Below are 19,420 nucleotides of genomic sequence, written 5' to 3'. Positions count from 1 at the left end.
TCATCTCTCCAACAAAACATATGGGGTTCTACTGGATGCTAATGAATGAGGCTTAGGGAGTAAGAGAAATTTTGAGTTTCTAGCACAGATAATTCCAAGAAGCTGAGGTGAGTCTTGACTCACTCCAAGACCCAGAGCCCCTAATCCCACTCCCACCCCCGCTCCCGGTGAGGCGGCTCTCTTGCACGGTGCTGCAGCACCCAAACTTCCTCCTGGCTTACAGCACTTATGCCACTCCACCGGCATCGTGTTCGAGTGTGACTTCTCCCTACTGCAACCGGATACAATGAACAGATACTTCTTCTAATTGCGAAAGCCTCCGAACCCGAGGCAAGCAACGACATATTGGAAAGCACGTGGTTTTGAGTGTTCTCTGACGGGACAGGCACAATGACAGGCAGCAGCATACGTGTCTGCTCCCCACTACAGCCCTAGAACCCAAAACAGCGCAATCCAGAGACATAAAGCGCTCAAACTTATTGAGTGAACTGACTCAATCAATACATCATCTACCTCATGTAATCCTCACAACCACAAAAGTTCACTTTATAAATACGAACACCAGAGCTAAAAATGTATTAGATGCTTTTGTAAAATTCTCTCGCCCACAAAAGAGAATGAAGACCAAACTGGTAACATACATGATTATCTTTCGCAGTCTTTATAAGCTGTTCTATCATGGACTTCAACTCACTCCCCGACACCGTGGATACCACCACAGAGTAAAACAACGCCGCCAGCTCGCGCATCTCTTCTTTGCTGCTATTCATCAGACTCTGAGCGGTGTAGAAAAGACATGTATATATATAAAAACGATATATATCCATCTTCCTTCTGATAACATCTAACATCTGATTAAGAGAGTAAATGAAACATTAGATTGTTCAATCTATATTGTTCAATGCGTGAGAAAAAAACACAAACTTATTTCAAAATAAAAGTTGAATTATATACCAAAATCTGTGCATGTTCATCACAGACACAAAGTATAAAACAGGTGAAATCAATACACAGACGATCGCACACACGAGTCGAATGTCTTCTGTGAAGGGCCAGACGGCCTGCGGGGGCCATGTGGTCTCCGCCACAACCCCATCCGGCCGCTGTGCTGCAGAGGCAGCAACAGACAGTGAGTAACCGCGAACACTCTGCCCTCACAGGTCAGGAAATGGTATTCATCTTACGGTTCGTTTCCAATCATTTAAGAATGGGAAATTCATTCTCAGCCTGCAGGCTGTATGAAAACAGGCCAGATTTGGCACGTGGTCTGGAGGCTGATGAGCCCCGATCTACAAGCTCAAAAGTCAAAAACTCTAACATCAGTTTAAAACCAGCAAATATTCATAACGAATAAAAACCTTCTACATTAGAAGAAATTTCATAAGAGCAGATTTTCCAGAAAAGTATAAAGCTCAAACCTCGCAGTGAGTGAGGCCCATTCATGCTTTTCACCCATAAAGAGACAACCTGTACATTTCATCATAATTCAAGCTGCAATTTCCATAAGAACTTCACAATGTAGCCCAAGAAGTACAGAAAATATATGGGACCACAGCTAAACTGGGAAAATTATTCACTGTTTAACTGAAATTCAAATTTAACTGAGCACCTTGCATTTTTATCTCTAACCCTGGCAATTCTTTCGGTGTGACCACGGGACAGAAGCACAGTCCCACACAGCTGGCGAGAGTGTGAACCGCCACCTCTCACGTGGGTGTGCACACCAAAGCTGCTGAAGCACACATCCTCCACTCCGATTCTACGGAATCCATCTAAAAGACATGTCTCCTCATATTCAAAATAATGATGGTTCATTGCAGCAGACTGCATGTACCTTAAATGATCATCAGCATGGAGCTAAAATAAATATGGCATATTTTATACAATGGAAACCAATGAAGTCGCCAAAGAGGATGTTCTCTCTGTAATTATATAGAAATACCTGCACATTCTAGCATTAAGTAAAACAAAGTAAGGCACGAAACCAAGTGATAACCATGCTACCTTGTGTAAAAGAAGGGAGAAAAATTAAAAATGGGCATTTTTATTTGTATATATATGCATAAGTACACTGTAGAACGTACACCACCAATAGGTAAGTGATGCCCTATGTATATTTGTCAATGAGAGAGGGAGGGACAGGAAGTCAGGGGATTTGGGTAGCTGGGAGACAGTTATGGAAAGGAGACGTTTACATATTTTTTACTTAAACTCTACAAGTCTATTAAACTTTAAAAAACAGAAAAACAATTATTTTTTAGTTATGACTTTCAATTCATCTCCCACTCTCACTAGATGGGTCACTGAGATGCAATGGCCTCCGTGCTTCTCAGTCAGGGTTTGACGCTGAGAGTTTTCAAAATGCCCTAAAGGCAGCACAGCACGTAGGGACCCTGGTATGGAGACAAAAATCATGAGACTGGTGTTTGAAATATATAGTCAGAGAAATGTACATGCACAGGACATACTTTTATCCATTCTGTTTTGTCTACAAATTTGGTAGCCAGCTTTTCCGGATACACTGAGACAGCTTCCAAGAGACAGTACATGACTGGCAAGCCTAAATAAGAAAGAATTCAGAACCATTTTAATTTCAAGAGAAGAGAGAAACACTCAGGGATCATTAAACTCCTTTAAAGGATAAGACTACTGCTTAAGGAGGCATTCTCCAGCTCTACAAAAATTAACCTACATACAGTGTGAGATTCAATATAGCAAATTTACAGACTAGTTATCTATAAAAAGATGCCCTGTTCTTCACACCCACTTCCAAAGTAAAAATGTATTATCTATTATTACCATTTCGTTCTGAAAAGAGAAACAGTGTATCTAGGATGAATCAGATAAGTTTAGAAAGGAAACAGACTAATGTTCAATTACAGTAGTGAAGAGAGACAATAACTTTTTCTATAAATTCTTAGCTGACTTTAAAATTAGATTTTGTCTTGAGTGCTATATATACACGCATCTCTCTGTCCTCGGCGTCACGACCTCCTACCTCCTACTCCTGCTAACAGCTGCTGAAGCAGGCCAATGTAGATCTGAACAGGGTTGGTTTCTCCACTCTTGGAAGATGACGAGGACGTCGCCTGGTTGCCTGACATTAAAGTCCTTATATAGCGGCCTATGGCTGGGGCGTGATCTTGCATATCCGCCAAACTCTGAGAGGTGGGCACCACTCCCGCACTGTGAGCTAGGCACATTCGTAAGTACAGAACTATCTAAAAATAGAAGGAAGAGGAACACCAGGTAAGTTCTCAAAAAAATATCAATGTGGGAAGACATTCTTCAAACTGACAACTCGCAGCTTTGACTCCCCGACCTCCTTCATAAAGCTATTCAACAATCTTCACAGAAGCTGAAAAACATGACTCGATATATTAACTGAAATTACCCTAATGGAACAAAATCTACCTAACAAGCTTTTTATAAATCCAAACAGTGTTCTTTAGTGGCATTTAATGGAATTAAAATGCAAACTCCACTTTTAAAGTCTAGAAAATTACAAGGAAAATCATTATATTTTAAAAGAAATGTGTGTGTGTTTGTGTGTGTTTGAGAGAGAGAGAAAGGGAGAAAAGAGACAGAGACTGACTGAGCCAACACCCAAGGCCAACGACCTATTCCTGTGGAACTCCAGTTGTATTTAATCTCCACTAACACAAGAATATGAGAAAATGGTGCCAATCACTACAGAAGAGTAAATGTAACACCATAAAAACCTCTGATATAAACTGGCTACAAAGCAGTCCTCTGAAAGCTCCTTGCTTGATAGCTGAAAGAGGACAGGCAGCAATTTCACTGGGAGTAACCTTACTCATGTCCTTATAATGAATGCCAGCCGATGACCTAAACAACAGAATCTCCATTAGTAAATGTGATAAATGAATCTCACTCTCCAACCTTCAAATCTGGATAACCCAAACAACCTCAACATATTGTTGGCTCTTTAAAAAAGGTTTTATTTTATTTTATTTATTTATTTCTAAAGAGAGGGGAAGGGAGAGAGAAATAGAGGGAGGGAAACATCAATGTGTGGTTGCCTCTTGTGCCCCCCCAAGTGGGGACCTGGCCCACAACACAGGAATGTGCCCTGACCAGGAATCGAACCAGCGACCCTTTGGTTCACAGGCCAGTGCTCAAATCTAATTTGCTGTGAAATCCCAATAATCAATGCGGAGCATCAAGTTCTTTCACAAAGAGAAACTCACTGAGATACATTGTTTATAGACTCCACCTTGAATTAAAATAATACTAATTACCAACACTGTTTTTCTGATAAACCACCATAAAGAACGACGACACCACAGCATGAGTTTTTTGGGAACACAAACAATGCACATGCCAATCCTACCTCTCCAAAGGCTGCTGGGTTAAACGGAAGGACCGTGGTCCCTGTCATGTACTTGGCTGGAGTTTTCATTCGATGGGAAGCCTAACAAAATGAGCCCAGAACAAATACAATTACTGAAAAACGGAGTACATGTGTCCTTCAATTCAAAAATAACTGTGCTTCTAGCTACATTACTGTTTGCTACTGCTTTTTCTAGTCAAACATTTTTCCATTAATCATGTTGATTGTTCATGTTCCTCAAACCTTCAATGACAGGTGTGTTGTATTTTCTTCCTCACGTTTTCACTGGCTTATTTAAAAAGAATAAACCTACCCCAGGCCCCACTAACACGCCACCCCAGGCCACGGCAAGCCAGCTGTTTTTATTAACAATGGAGGCAGAGGAACAAGTGAGCACAAAAGCATCTTCTGACCACAGATAGGGCTGTGCGATGGGGAAGAAAATCATGGCTGCTTGGTACTGAGCTTCCAGCTCCCTGAAGCTGTCTACCTGAGAAAGAGTGGGGACCAGCAGTAGAGGCAGAGCGTGCTGGAGTCCCCCGCACCCCCCAGCATACTCAAAGAAGCCCTGATGTAACAGGTCGAACAGGATCCGAGCTGGGGCAGGACCGCCAACACCCTCTAATCTACCCTGGGAGAACAGGGAGCAAATACAGGGGACTCGCAAAAGCAGACGTGAGGTCCTCTGCTGATCACAGTGAAAAAAATCTGACCCACTCCCTGCATCATCCTTGCACTTAAGGTGCCTTAAATAATTTCATCAACAATAAAAAGGAGATGTATTTTTAAGCAAGTCATACCAAGAAAAACAATTACAAGTACAGCCGACATGATGAAGAGCATAAAAGGAATTGTGAGCAATTCAGATTTGGGCAAAACAGATCAATCTAAGAAGTATATTTTTCTCCTCGCTTTGTACTTTCCTCTTATGGTAAATATTGGCATTGTCAGAAATGTTACCACTATTCAACACTTAGTGATAACATTTTGAATGTGTCAGCTAAAACTTGTATGCTTATTTTCATCACCCATTATATAACTCTAATCATCTGAAGTTAAATGCCATACCTTTTCTTGAATATAATACACCATTTCTGGGAAAGAAGGCATCTGCTTAGAAGCACTTTCTTTTCTGTTTTTACCAGGAAGACATCTTAATACTCGTTGTGCTTCTCCATGAACTTCTTCCCGTCTTTCAGACAAATAAAAATAAGAAATTAATTTCACCAATTGCAGAATGGTCATTTGAAGACAAAGAATAGCAATTTTATTTGGCCATTGGTGTTTTGAGAAAACGTCTTAAATATATTCTTGGCTATCTAAGCAGAGTTATAAGATACATTGTAAGAAATTACTTCTCTCCTGCAACTGCATGAGATTTGAAGAGTTATGTGCCTTGCATTTTTGAATTTTACCCACAGATAAAACCAAGACAGGCTATGACTATAGATTTATATCATAACCAAGGGCCACACTCTTAACTCTTTTATTAATTGCTTCTAAATTCCATAGACCAACATTATAAACAACATAATTTCAGTAATTTTCAAACAAATTTAAAATGAACCCAAATTAAAATGAACACCTTTTAAAACTTACGGGTCTCCTGCAGCCAGTAGGAGCAAGTATCTGGAAGGTATATGATCTGAGGGAAACACTGTGCTGGCAAATTTCACAGCCACTTGTCGGACTTGAACTTCAGGCTATTTGACACAAAAAACACACAGATTTTTTTTTAAATTAACAACTCATTCCAGTCAAGACAAATCATCTTAATTGTAAACAATCAAAATCTAAGTTGTTTCAATAAATATGTCTAAATAAATAAAATCAAGACAAAGCATTAATCTAAGATCTCGAATCATGGTGTTATCATGACTTTGGGCAGCGATATCACTTAAAAAGTACTTTCATGATCTAAGAGGGCCTTCCAAGTAAAGCGAGAACACCCACAAAGATCGCCGCCAGATGTGTCTGTACATGCACATCCTCAGCCCAACCTGGGGACCAGGGTCACTGCGGAAGTTTCTGGCCACCACCTCTGCTTCCCCAACTCTCAAACTGAGTCACGAGTGAAATTCAGGAATTTTGCCGGGAACACAAACAGAGCTTACTTGGAATCCCTACAAATTTGAAGCAAAACATCTCCAGCTCTTTCAGATTAGCTCTAAAGTTAAACCTTACTCCAAAGCACAGTTTCAACTACATAAATATACTCAATTAACTTAAATAGATTAATAATCTAGGAAGACAAAGTTCGACCAGAAAAGCAATTATAGAATCTAATGATGCTAAAAGCTTTATTTTCATGTATGTTCCACCTAGGTCATTCATCCAGTTACAATGGAGGTGGGATGAGAGATATTAAAAAATATATACTGTCCCATTCATTCAGCTATTCTTGTTCTTTACCATTCCTTCAGCTACTTAAAAAGGTAATGACAATGCCCTAGCTGGTGTGGCTCAGTGGACTGAGTGCCAGCCTGTGAACCAAAAGGTCGCAGGTTCAATTCCCAGTCAGGGCACATGCCTGGGTTATGGGTCAGGTCCTCAGTTAGGGGCACATGAGAGGCAACCACACACTGATGTTTCTCTCCCTCTCTTTCTCTCTCCCTTCCCCTCTCTCTAAAAATAAATAAATAAAAATATTTTTTTAAAAGAGTAATGATATTAAGAACTAGTCTATATAATTTAGCCTAGTATCTGGGTTACCTTAAATGTATGCTGAGAAAATAAATTACCTCTGGCTTGGTAATATTGTTATGTGATTTGTCTGCACAAATATAAACAGCACCCACATGCACTATACGAGCATCACATCTCCTTGCAGGGTTGCCTAGAAAAACTTTTAAGCTGACCTTCCAAATAGGCGTATACTTCTCTGTCTATGATATATGACCATGAACCATGAACCAAGAGCACTTGACAATGGGACTCTATATATGTTTCTGAGTGTACATACTTATCCTGTCGTATTTCAACAGAAATCGGAGACCTTTCTGAACCTTTAATAATTCCCTCAATATATTAAATATGCCAGCCAAGTCTCAGAAAATGCAACTTATATTAATCTCACCAACACTTCTGACATCACTCCCTTTTTTAATCTCCCTCACTTTCTATCCATAGACATGAAGGACAAAGAACTGACTAAAGGAAACCTACACTCTTTCATACTGTACACAAGAAGTGTGCACACATGTGTATGGATGTGTCTGTAACTACAGACGTTCACGACTCCCCCACGAATGCCCACGGACACCAGACCAAGAGCAACAGAAGGAAGATGAGCCCATGTGGAAGTGCTGGCTTCCCTCCTACCAACGTGCTTCGCTCTGCAGACTTGGTCTGTCCTCCCCTCGGCTCCTCTCCCTGAACGTCGCCTAGAGAACACCACCCACGGACTGCAGTGCACAGCCACCAAGCAGGACAAAACACCCCCCACACTGGGGGACACGACGTCAAGAACAGTCTTCCATCGTGGAAAGCTTTAAACACAAAGCTTCTGTGAGTATCACCACTACTCCTCCCCTGAAATCAGATTTCCATCTCGAAAAATTAAAACTCTATAGATCATAAATCACAGTCCAAGTGAAAGCAAATAATCCTCTTAATTATCAAGATAATTAAAGAGAAAAGCAAGTCAAACTTTGTTCTGGAAAGTGCAACACGAACCTACTGCCAGCCGTTAGAGTTCACACAGTCAGACCCACCTTTATAAGGTACGAAGCCACAAGCGCCTCCATGAGGGTGCGCTGTGCTCCTTCCAAAGTACTGTAAGCTCCAACCATCATCGATAATGCTTCCTGAATAGCAAGTCGAGTCTCAGGTTCTTCCTATAAAGATAATAAAAAGTGGTTCCCTCTTTTTTGGGTTTCCAGGTAAGCATCCAAATAGAAAGCATGAACTTGCCCGGCATTTCCCTACCTTACACAGGGCTTCAAAAAGCTGCTGCACGAGAGCTATGTCCTTCGTGAACAAATGGGGCATTCGGCTGTAAGAGATGCAAGACCATCGCTACTGTCAGAAATCTCCGTGAGACAGAAGAGAACAACATTAATCACAAATGATCCTGAACTTGCCATTTCATCTCTAAAGACCATGTCGCCATCATCAGATTACCTATGCACAAAAATATTTACTCCCTCAGCTGTCTAATCCAAGTAACCCTTGATTAATATACACATTATCCAGATATTCTCATTATATTCCATGCATTCAGTTAACATTTCTGATTTTAATAGATAATTAAGGCCAAACTGCTAGTTAAACTAGAGGCTACTGTGATGAGGGGCTTTGTTACTTCATGCCAAAGGACAAAGGACAAGGTTTGCTGACGACCCTGCCTGCTGATGCTGACCTTGGGTGGCTTTTTTCTGAGTTCCAAAGCTCCTTTCCCTGCAGAGAACAGAAGAGCAAGACCTAGTCTACACAGGCCAAAACAGAACCTGCGCTGGGGCTAAAAGCAGCACCTAGTGCCACTGAGGATGCTGCATCTCTCTCTCTCTGCTTTGAAATACTGTGAAGGAAGAGGAAACCAGGAGGACCTGGAAGGAGGAAATGATACTAAGCAGAAGAAAAAAATCCATCTTTGGAAAGAGGGCCACTCAGACTCAAAATGTAACACTATCAGAAAAGAGAATCACTAGCAAAACCTTGATTATGGGGGTTATAAAGACTAGTAGTAAGTAGCAACAGTAACACTTAAGGTCAATCAAATGTCTCTTGGATACAAGAAAATGGAACTCATTGTGACACAATCCAGTTCAAAATCTCCTTTCAAAACTACCATTTAATATGGTAGCATATCCTCAAGTGTAAATTAAAACTTCCCCCATCATTTTCCTGCTACAAGGAAGACATTTCTAAACAATCCATGGCCGTTAAATACATTTCCTTTCAGAATCACAACAAACTTAATTCTCCTTCCATTACTAAATGCCACATAATTTCTTAGTTTACCAACAGGGTACCTCTCGCTGAAAAAAGAGTTTACTCACCTGGAGAGTTTTCCAACAGCTGAATATGCCATTGACAGTAGCTTAGGGTCCTTGAAATTAAGAAGAAAAAAAAAAGAACAAAAAATAGACAAAACAAAACAAAAAAAAACACAGTAAACGGCAAAACCTTTTGCTGCATTTATATGCATTATTTTACTCCTTGGTAAACCTGGTCTCACTCTGCCTAACAGCATGATATTAACATCTGAACAGAACAAACAGAAGAAGTCCAAACCCAGAGTTCATCACACTACCAAAAGGAAAAGAAACAAAACCTTTTATCCCAACACACTCCGAAAGGAAAATGCAGCAGTCATATATGAAAAGGTTCTCTTAGCTGGTGCTAAGTTCAGGATATTTTCAACACTATGTAACCTGCAAACACCAAAATTCATCTTCAACACACTAGGAAGACAGCTTATTAACTTACTAGAAAATTCACCACTCATCCAACAAGCTAAGATCCTCCTTTTATCACCCAAAATTGCAGTGAGTGATTCTTTTACAATTTGCACCTCTCATTCCCACTGTAACAAGTTAAAAGGATCCTAATCACCAAGTGAGTTAGTGAGGTCGCCTCCTCAAACCAATTTTACATGGTTTTACGTAAACCAATCATCTGACTGACCACTAAGAACAAAATAACATTTCTGTGAGTTGTAGTTTATACATTTAACACAGGATTCACTCGCCCACACCTATATGGCCCTTCTTATGGATTCAATTTTATGCATTCATCACTGGGAAGACATACAGGTATCATCTGGAGGTAAGGGGATTCAGATCCTGTGGCTTATCTGGCCTCTCTACCCTATTTTTACATATACAAATTCTCCCCAAAAGCCCCAAAGCATTTTTATTTCTACCGACCATCCAAATCATCTGATTATCTATGCCATAAAAATAATCTTGTTTCTAGACCTTAAAAGCCACGCAAGCACTATCCAGAAGATAGGAGAGCCAGGCCTAACACTGCCCCAAAGTACAAATGCACAACAAATGGACAGCTTTTTACTAGTAATAACATCTACTAATGTGCCTTCATTGTGCTAAGTAATTTATGTGCTCATCTCGTTTAAGGCTCACAATAATTCAATTAAGTGGTATTAATTTCATTTTTCTAATAAAGAACAAAGGTCCGAAGAATTTAAGTGACTCACCAAAGAACAAAACTAGGATTCAAGCTCAATTTTAACGCCAAGTGGCAAACCTTAATCCCTGTACTATTACAAACATGCATTCATGTTTAGCTAAGACCAAGGCAACTAATGTTAACTGGAGTTCTTAAAACCTTACTTTTTTAAGCAGATTCCCTGAAATACTGGAGATAGGAAGAGGGACACAGCAGGAACAAACAACAGGATTCAAAACGCTATAATCCAAAGAATCCTCATCCAACTTAGCTTAAGGAATCAAAAATTTACTGAATGCATGTTTTGATAGAATTCTGAATCAGTAAAATCTGAGACCCTAAGAATTAACATTATTTCTCAATATAAGAAAATCCAAATTGACTCATATAGAAATAAATCATAAAATAAAATCTAATTCTTTTCATTCCACTTTACAGAGTGCCTAAAAGTAGAATACAACATATTTCTTTTTTGAAATGTTAAAGTGATAGGACCCCTGAGGATTCATATCAGTTTTTATCACCTATTTCCAAAAGAAAAAGAAAAAGATGCCAGTAATTCCTTCAATTTGCACCACTTCAAATGAAAGTGTTAGGAAATGATGGTACAATATCAAGCTGTAACTAACTAAACCAACATGTAGACCAGAAAAGTTTGTAACAGAAAATACTTTAAAATATAAAACGTTAACAAAATTTGAGACAAGTCACTTACTTCTTTATATTCATTGATTAGCTTGGTGAGGCCATTCAAAAGCATTGGACCTAGTGGCTTAATCTTGATTTCTGGACAACTTAAAAAGAAAACAGCACATATACACAAAGCAGGATAAGAATCTCATAGTTACATACATTTTCAGATAATTACTTAAAATAATTAGCAGCAACTGAAATAAATTAAAATCATCTATTAAAATCTGAAATTTTTCAAGAGCAAACGTGATTTTTTCTAGAAAAGATGCACTTGAATCATCTGATCGCTCCAACAGCTGGACAACTTCGCAGCCCAGCCGCTCCGGGACTTACGTTATGCAAATGTGATGCACAAACTGCAGGGACAAGGTTCTTAGTTTTGAATTGGTGTTCGTCCCAAAAAGGCCATCGTACACCACCTATGTGAAAGAAACCAGTGGTCAAGAATGCCAATCAGTAAGGATGGGCACTGACTGTTCTCAAATACTAGCATCCAACAGCACATCTTTTGCACTACACCTTGTTCTTCAAAATGAGTGCAGTGCTCTTTGACACACAGACACACACGTTTATTCTGACAAACTGAGGAAGCCGGTCAGGGGCTCCAGTCCACAGTCTGTGGGGCGACAAACACGATGGCTGCTCCCCCAAGTCTGCAAAACCCGGGGCTCTGCCACCAGCAAGTTACACGGACTTCACCCTGCAGGGGCCACCACACTGCCACTCACGCTGCGCCGAGGACACCAGCAGATAAGATCATTGTGGGGGAATCAGGTTTCTGCATTACATTTAGAACAAGTTGTTTTAAAAAGTCTCATGGAAAATATAGAAATTAAAGCATTCCTTTTTTTTTTCTTACTTGAGAGAGAGAGAGGAAGAGTGGGCAGGGGGAGGGACAGGGAGAGAGACAGAGAAACATTGATCGGGTGCCTCTGTATGTGCCACAACCAGGGACCAAACCTGCAACCCAGGCCTGTGCCCTGACCAGGAATCAAACCCATAAGCCTTTGATTTACAGAACAATGATCCAACCAACTGAGCCACACTGGCCAGGGCAAAATGAAAGCATTCTCAAGTGTACAGTAGAGGGACAGGAGCTCCATGTATTATGTAACCCAGTCTAGACAGCAAAAATACCTCATAGTACATGAGGCCTGTGGAGAGTCCAGGGGTTTCAGATATTAAGCATCAACATCAAAGAAATCTAAACTCCTCAAATTCCTACTTTTTATGGGAAAGAGAATCTTACACTTAAAAAAAAACCATACTGTTTCCTAAAACTACTAACCGTATTCTGATTTTATTGAATACTTAACAATACAAGTGACTGGACATAGTATTAAGCATCTGCTGTATAACCAACACTATGCAAGGGACTGTGAGATACAGAATAGGCAAGCATTGCTATCCGGGCACTCGACCTTGTGAAAGAGTCAAGTACATACATGAAAAAGGACATAAAACCATATATTGGGTTGGCCAAAAAGTCCATATGGCTTTTCCCATATATAAAAGACACATTTTTCATTTTCAACAATAACTTTATTCATCTGGGTATTTTGAGTACGTAGGCTATCTCCTGCTATTGGCTTCTAGTGGGTAGAGGCCAGGGGTGCTGCTAAACATCTTCCAATGCATAAGACAGCCCCACAACAAATAATTACTTGGCCAAAATATCAATAGTAACAAGAAACTTCTCAAACCACTTTTGACATCCTCGATCAGTCACAGCACCTTCTCCACACACTACACAGATTGTTTTTTGCATTTCAGTTGAATTTTTATCTTGCTTAAAATACTTAAGGCACAGTATGCCAAAAATGTTGCATTATCTTCTTCCATCTTCAATTTTAAATAGCTACACAAAAATGTACCAATTGTGAGTTCCAGCCAAGATGGAGGCGTAGCTAGAAACACTTCACATCCTTGCAAAACCAAAAGGATAACAACCAATTTAAAAACAAAAGGCAACCAGAACTGTCAGAATAGCAAACTGCACAGAAATCCAACAACCAAGGAGTTAAAGCAGCATTCATCCAGACTAGTAGGAGGGGTGGAGGGGACCCGCGGCAAGGCAGCAGACTGCACCCGCAAGGAGGGTCTGGCTCTCTGGGAAACTAGAGACTCAAAACCTCTAGCATAAAATACCATGGGGGTTTCGAAGGCAGGAGAAACGCCCAGCCTCACAGGAGAGTTCGTTGTAAAGTGGGGACAGAGTGGAGTAAGCTAGAGGCATTGTTCCCTCTTTGACCCCTCCCCCACAGACAGCACCCACCGCGCAGCAAAGAGGGCCGATCCACCCTGGCAAATACCTAAGGCTCTGTCCCCCTACAACATAACAGGCACGGAGAAAAACAAATATGGCCCAAGTGAAAGAACAGATCAAAACTCCAGAAAAAGAGCTAAGCAACCAGGAGACAGATAACCTATCTGATACCAGAGTTCAAAACACTGGTAATCAGGATGCTCACAGAATTGATTGAGCTCGGCTGCAAAATAAAGGAAGAAATAAAGGCTACACAAATTGAAGTAAAGCAAAATATACAGGGAACCAACAGTGAAGGGAAGGAAACTGGGACTCAAATCAACAATTTGGAACAGAAGGAAGAAATAAAATTTGACCAGAACAGAAGGAATAAAATTTGACCAGAACAGAAGGAAGAAACAAGAATTCAAAAAAATGAGGAGAGGCTGAGGAATATCTGGGACAATTTTAAGTGCTCCAACATCTGAATCATGGGGCTGCCAGAAGAAGAGGAAGAGCAAGAAATTGAAAACTTATCTGAACAAATAATAAAGAAAAACTTCCCCAACCTGGTGAAGGAAACAGAATTCTAGTAAGTCCAGCAAGCCCAGAGAGTCCCAAAGAAATTGGCCTGAAGGAGGAACACACCAAGGCACATCAAAATTGTTACCCAAGATAAAAGATAAGGAGAGAATCTTAAAAGCAGCAAGAAAAAAGGAGGCAGTTACCTACAAAGGAGATCCCATAACACTATCAGCTAATTTCTCAAAAGAAACCTTACAGGCAAGAAGGGGCTGGAAAGAAGTATTCAAAGTATGACTGTATCTAGCAAAGCTATCATTTAGAATGGGAGGGCAGATAAAGTGCTTCCCAGAATAAGATAAAGAAAAAGGAGTTCATCATCACCAAGCCCTTATTATATGAAATGTTAAAGGGACTTTAGAAAAAGAAGATCAAAACTATGAACAGTAAAATGACAACAAACTCATAACTATCAAAAACCGAACCTAAAAAACAAAAACTAAAACTAAGCAAACAACTACAACAGGAACAGAATCACAGAAATGAAGATCACATGGAGGGTTATCAGTGGGGAGGAGGAGAGGGTAGAATGGGGGAAAAGGTACAGGGAACAAGAAACATAAATGGTAGGTACAAAATAGACAGAGGGAGGTTAAGAACAGTATAGGAAATAGAGACGCCAAAGAACTTATATGTACAACCCATGGACATGAACTAAGGGAGGGGAATGCTGGAGGGTAGGGGGTACAGAGCAGAGGAGGGATAAAGGGGAGAAAAAAATCGGGACAACTGTAATAGCATAAACAATAAAATGTACTTTAAAAATTCATTGATTGTGGTAAGTTTCTTTTTGAATGCACACTGATACGACAGCTACCACAATACAATCTAACAAAATTGTTTCAAATGAAGTTAAATACAGCTAAGCACTACTAGAGCCATCATACAGAAAAAAAATAAACTCATAGGCCAACCCAATATAATCAAGTTCTACATTATTTGGAAGACATTTTTTAGAAAATTAATATGAAAATGCTATAATATATAGAACAATATAGTCAGATAATAGAAGCAAGGAATTAATTAGAACACTAATGTTTTCTGGGAAAAAATAAAATTCCTGGTACACACATTATATGTGAAGAATCGTGCAAGTTGCTTTCATATGTTCAAAATCTAGGTGAGGTAACATGTGCTTAGTTAAAGCTACTGGTGTCTGATAAGAAGAACCTTTAAAGGATTCTGTGATTGACAGGTGGAGAAGAAAGGGGTAGGGCCAACTATGTAGGAGAACAGTGATGCCATCGTTAGAAATGGGAATATTAAAAAAGGAAGAATGTTTATAGGTGATGGCCAAAGGGTCTGTCTTTGAATGTACAAAATTTTAGGATCTATTTTAAAGATGTAAAAATACTACAAATAAAGTGTACACCTATAAGAGGTCTATGAATATTCTGTCTCAAAATTCTAGCTGATTATACAATGTGGTGTTACTACAACCAAATTTTCTGAACCAAAATTATCAAGACACTGCCTGGGAAATGGAAGCAGCTCTGGTAATTGTATGTTTCCCTGGAGACATACAACAGAGTACTTGAAATCAGCCAAATATTAGAATACCAGACACTGGGCACAGAAGTTTTATCATGTAGAAAGAGAAAGCAGCCATTTAAACAAGTAAGACTTCCAAGGGACAGATGGTAAGACAGAAGCCTGCGTCCACCATACAGCAAACACAAAGCAGTATTCTTTCTTTGGGACTGAAAGAGAGAGGGGCAGGAAACGGGGACGTTTCAGATGGAAGGCACACGCGAGCGAATCCTGAAACACGAGCAGGTGTCTGGGAGGCCAGCAGGGGGCGAGGAGCTATGCCAGGCAGAGGGAGCATCTGGAGTGGAGACTCAGAGCCCCGGAAAGAGCATGTTTAAAGAACAACGGTCTTGGGGTGGAGCACAAGGACAGGACAGCACAAACGAGGGGCTGGTGAGATACAAGACCAGAAGGGAAATGACTGCTAATTGTCACCACTTCCCAAAAACTTCGTGAGTGAGTGAGTACCAGCCACTGTGCTCTACGCCTTCTGCTATCCCATTCCGTCCTTACAACGCTGCGATGAGGTAGCTGCTACTGTTACACCGACTCACAGATTCTAAAAAGGTTTGAAGAAAAGCAGGAAAAACCCTAAGGCTTATTTAAGATAAAAAGCAAATACTAATGACAAATTATAGTTGACCCTTAAACAACAAGGGGGTTAGGGGAATGGACACCCACCCCACCCGGGCAGGTGAAAATCCACGCGTAGCCCTGGCTGGTGAGGTTCCGCTGGTTGGAGTGTTGTCCCATAAGTCAAAGGTTGGGAGTTCAATTCCGTCATTTTGTCACCAGGCACAAACGTAGGTTGAGGGCTTGGTGATGATTCTCTTGCATCGATGTGTTTCTCCCTCTCTCTGCCCCTCCCTCTCTCCCTCCCTGCTCCTTTCTCTACAATCAATAAGCATGTCCTCAGGTGAGGATAAAAAAAGTCCACATAGAACTCTGACTCCTCAAAAACTTATAGCCTAGTGCTGACCGAAGCCTATCCAAAATCATAAACAAGCAATTAACAGATATTTTGCATACTATATGCATTATACACTGTATCCTTACAATGACATAAGGCAGAAGAAGAAAATGTTAAGAAAATCATCAGGGAGAGAAAATACATTTCCAGTTTTTATTGAAAAAAATCTTGGTATAAGTGGACCCCACACAGTTCAAACCTGTGTTATTCAAGGGTCAGCTGCCTCCAGAGCCGAGCTGGTCATCACCTGGACAAAAGGCAAGGGCTCTCACGGAGGGGCTCACATCCCACACCAACTAAGAGTACGAAGATTTCTAACTGCAAAATAACTATGGAGGCAACACAGGAAAGAGACTGGCTGGGGGCAAGACGACAGGCAGGGAAACAAGGCAGGAGGCTCCTGCAATGACCAAACCAAGCGACAGTCTCAATCACCATCAGCATTAGGTGCAGGGAGATGCAGACATCAAGAGCCAGAATCATTACCTTTATGTGGGGTTTCGGTTAAGAATGACTCATTTTTCCTCTTGGGTAACCAAGTTTCTGGTGCAACCATTTTTACAAAAAAGCCAATCAGAAAATCACTAGTTTGAAAGAGATCCTCGTCATGCATTTAAGGTGAATGGTAAATTTATATATTGTATGTGCTAAAACTTTTTAAATCATTTCTGTATCTAAACTTGAGACAGAAAAAAAATACGAAGTCTCACTGGTCTTTATATACATCAACCTACCTCCTGAATATCCATGAATGCAGCTCTTTCTCTAATTAAAGAAACATAAAGGTTGTAAACAGGCCATTTTTCTCTTGAAAGAACGAATTACCTGGATGTTAGCCGGGAAGGTTTCAGCAGCTTGTCTAGAACGAAGAAGATGGGGCACAATCTTTAACTTGACTCTGGTACTGACGGGGTCCCTTTTCAGCTCTGGCTTCAGAACTGCTCCCTGGCAAAAATATTTTGGATTATAACTCAGCGGTTCAAAATTATTACAAACTGAAAAAGTCATGAGAGAACATCTAACTCAGTGGTCTCTCAAACTTCTGTTTCAAAGTCCCTTTTACACTCTTAAAAATTACTTTAAACTCTTAAAGATTCCAAAGAGCTTTTGTTTATGTTGGAATGTCAACACTGATTAAATTAAAGCTAAAACTGAGAAATTTTTAAATACATATTCACTTTAACATAACAGTAATAAACCCATTACAGATCTTCACAAATAATACATTTTAAGAAAAATAACTATATTTTCCAAAATAAAAAACTATACTGAGAGAGTGGCATTATTTAACATTTTCTATAAACCCTCCACCCACCCTAATAGAAGAGAGCTGGGTTCTTTTATCTTCTTCTGCATTCAGGGTGTTGGGATATACTGTTTTGGTTAAAAATATTTTTTAAAAAACAGCTCCACGCAGATACGTGGATGGAAAGGTGAGGATAATTTTGGCCTTTTCAGGTAATTGTGGATACTCTTTGTTACTACACCAAAACAGGACAACCACTCGTTAAAGGCGAGCTGCCACTTGGATTTGGAATCCGGGAACTTCGGCGTACTCTGTTATGCTCAATCCCACCGGTCTATCTGAGCATCCTCCTGTGCTTCTGTAACATCGCTGGTCATTTGGAAAATACTGGCTCACTGGGTTTATTACGTTTTTTTATAATGCATCCAAAAAGAGAAGCACTGCCACCCATCTCATCAAAAAAGTCGGGAAGTACTGACAAGCTGTGGAGCTCATTCCAACGAATCCATGTTTTCCAAAATTCTAGTTTTTGCTTGAAAGCTCAACTTTTATCACTGCCAACATATCATGTTGTTTTTCTTGAAGCCTCATTTTTTCATTTTAGGGAAACACCTGCCAAGCACGTGTCTCAATATCCACATCACTGATATCCTTAAGTAAAGCTGAGTTTTACACTTTTGCTTTTTTTTTAATAACCATGAATGCTAAGGGCGATGGATAGAATGACCGTTGACACTATTTAGTGACACAACTCTGGTTCATGCTGGGACCCCAGCAGGCACAGCTCCCACTGCTTTTGCACGGTCAGTTCAAATGTAACTGCTTCCCTTCCTGGACCCCTACAAGTGTGACCCAATAGGGGTCCACGGACCACACTCTGAGAACCACTGATCTAACCCGCCCCTTAGTTTGTTACACAGCGAACATGAGGCCCAGAGGACTTCGTGATTAGCCCAACATCTCCCCCACAGAACATTTACTGTGGGCAGCCCCTACGGGTGTGTGGGGAGGCGCATACCCAATGCCCAATCCACTGTTCTCTCTGCTACATCACACTCAATTTAATCGAACTGGAGCTAATAATGATTTTCAAAACACCTCTTCACTGTTTAAAACAAGCAAATAATCCTTGTATGTCTGGTTTTGGACTTGGAACACTTTTAAACACACTGCACTAAACAGGTTATTAAGCAAACATTTTACTTCAAGGCTTCAGAAGAACCTACCTATCGCTCTAGATCAGCGATTCTCAACTGGTGTGCCACGTGAGTTTTTAAAACACGCAACACCTGACTATTTAGTCAGGGGCACTGACCTCTTTTCCCCTGCATTGTCAAACAAAAAAATGACAACAGCCAGCACAACAACAGCTGTCTAGTGTAAATGAATCAAAATTATACCTATTTTTTGTCAGATCAGCAAGAAATATTTTTCTGGTGTTCTGCAAAATGTTAGTAATCAGTTTATGTGTTCCAGGAGATACAAAAGGCTGAAAATCGCTGCCTGGATTCTCGACCAGGGGCCAACACAGTACAGCCTTAGGGCCAAATCAGGCCCATCATCCGCCCCAGTAAGGCCTATGAGTCAAGAACAGTTTTTCATTTTTAAATGATTTTTTTAAAATAATAACATGTCACAATACATAAAAATTACATTACATCCAAATCT

General features: G+C 40.2%; 1 protein-coding gene across 4 annotated transcripts in view; it reads right to left on the bottom strand.

Annotated features, from left to right (window-relative positions):
• The window catches only part of ECPAS (Ecm29 proteasome adaptor and scaffold), a 95,979-nt gene that overhangs the window by 36,155 nt on the left and 40,404 nt on the right, over nucleotides 1-19,420 (bottom strand). For all 4 annotated transcript variants that reach the window (XM_024560277.3, XM_071221237.1, XM_053921839.1 and 1 more), the window contains exons 9-20: nucleotides 17,332-17,451; nucleotides 11,513-11,598; nucleotides 11,202-11,280; nucleotides 9,355-9,404; nucleotides 8,282-8,348; nucleotides 8,068-8,190; nucleotides 5,954-6,057; nucleotides 5,423-5,546; nucleotides 4,355-4,435; nucleotides 2,999-3,221; nucleotides 2,469-2,560; nucleotides 642-776 (exon numbers count right to left, since the gene is read on the bottom strand). In XM_024560277.3, coding sequence (XP_024416045.2) covers nucleotides 642-776; nucleotides 2,469-2,560; nucleotides 2,999-3,221; nucleotides 4,355-4,435; nucleotides 5,423-5,546; nucleotides 5,954-6,057; nucleotides 8,068-8,190; nucleotides 8,282-8,348; nucleotides 9,355-9,404; nucleotides 11,202-11,280; nucleotides 11,513-11,598; nucleotides 17,332-17,451 — 1,284 coding nt within the window. The remainder of the gene's footprint in view (nucleotides 1-641; nucleotides 777-2,468; nucleotides 2,561-2,998; nucleotides 3,222-4,354; nucleotides 4,436-5,422; nucleotides 5,547-5,953; nucleotides 6,058-8,067; nucleotides 8,191-8,281; nucleotides 8,349-9,354; nucleotides 9,405-11,201; nucleotides 11,281-11,512; nucleotides 11,599-17,331; nucleotides 17,452-19,420) is intronic.

This window comes from Desmodus rotundus, chromosome 1, assembly GCF_022682495.2.
Source record: "Desmodus rotundus isolate HL8 chromosome 1, HLdesRot8A.1, whole genome shotgun sequence".
Taxonomy (NCBI): Eukaryota; Metazoa; Chordata; class Mammalia; order Chiroptera; family Phyllostomidae; genus Desmodus; species Desmodus rotundus.
The sequence above is the reverse complement of the archived record's forward strand: the minus strand, read 5'-3'. Positions and strand labels throughout refer to the sequence as shown.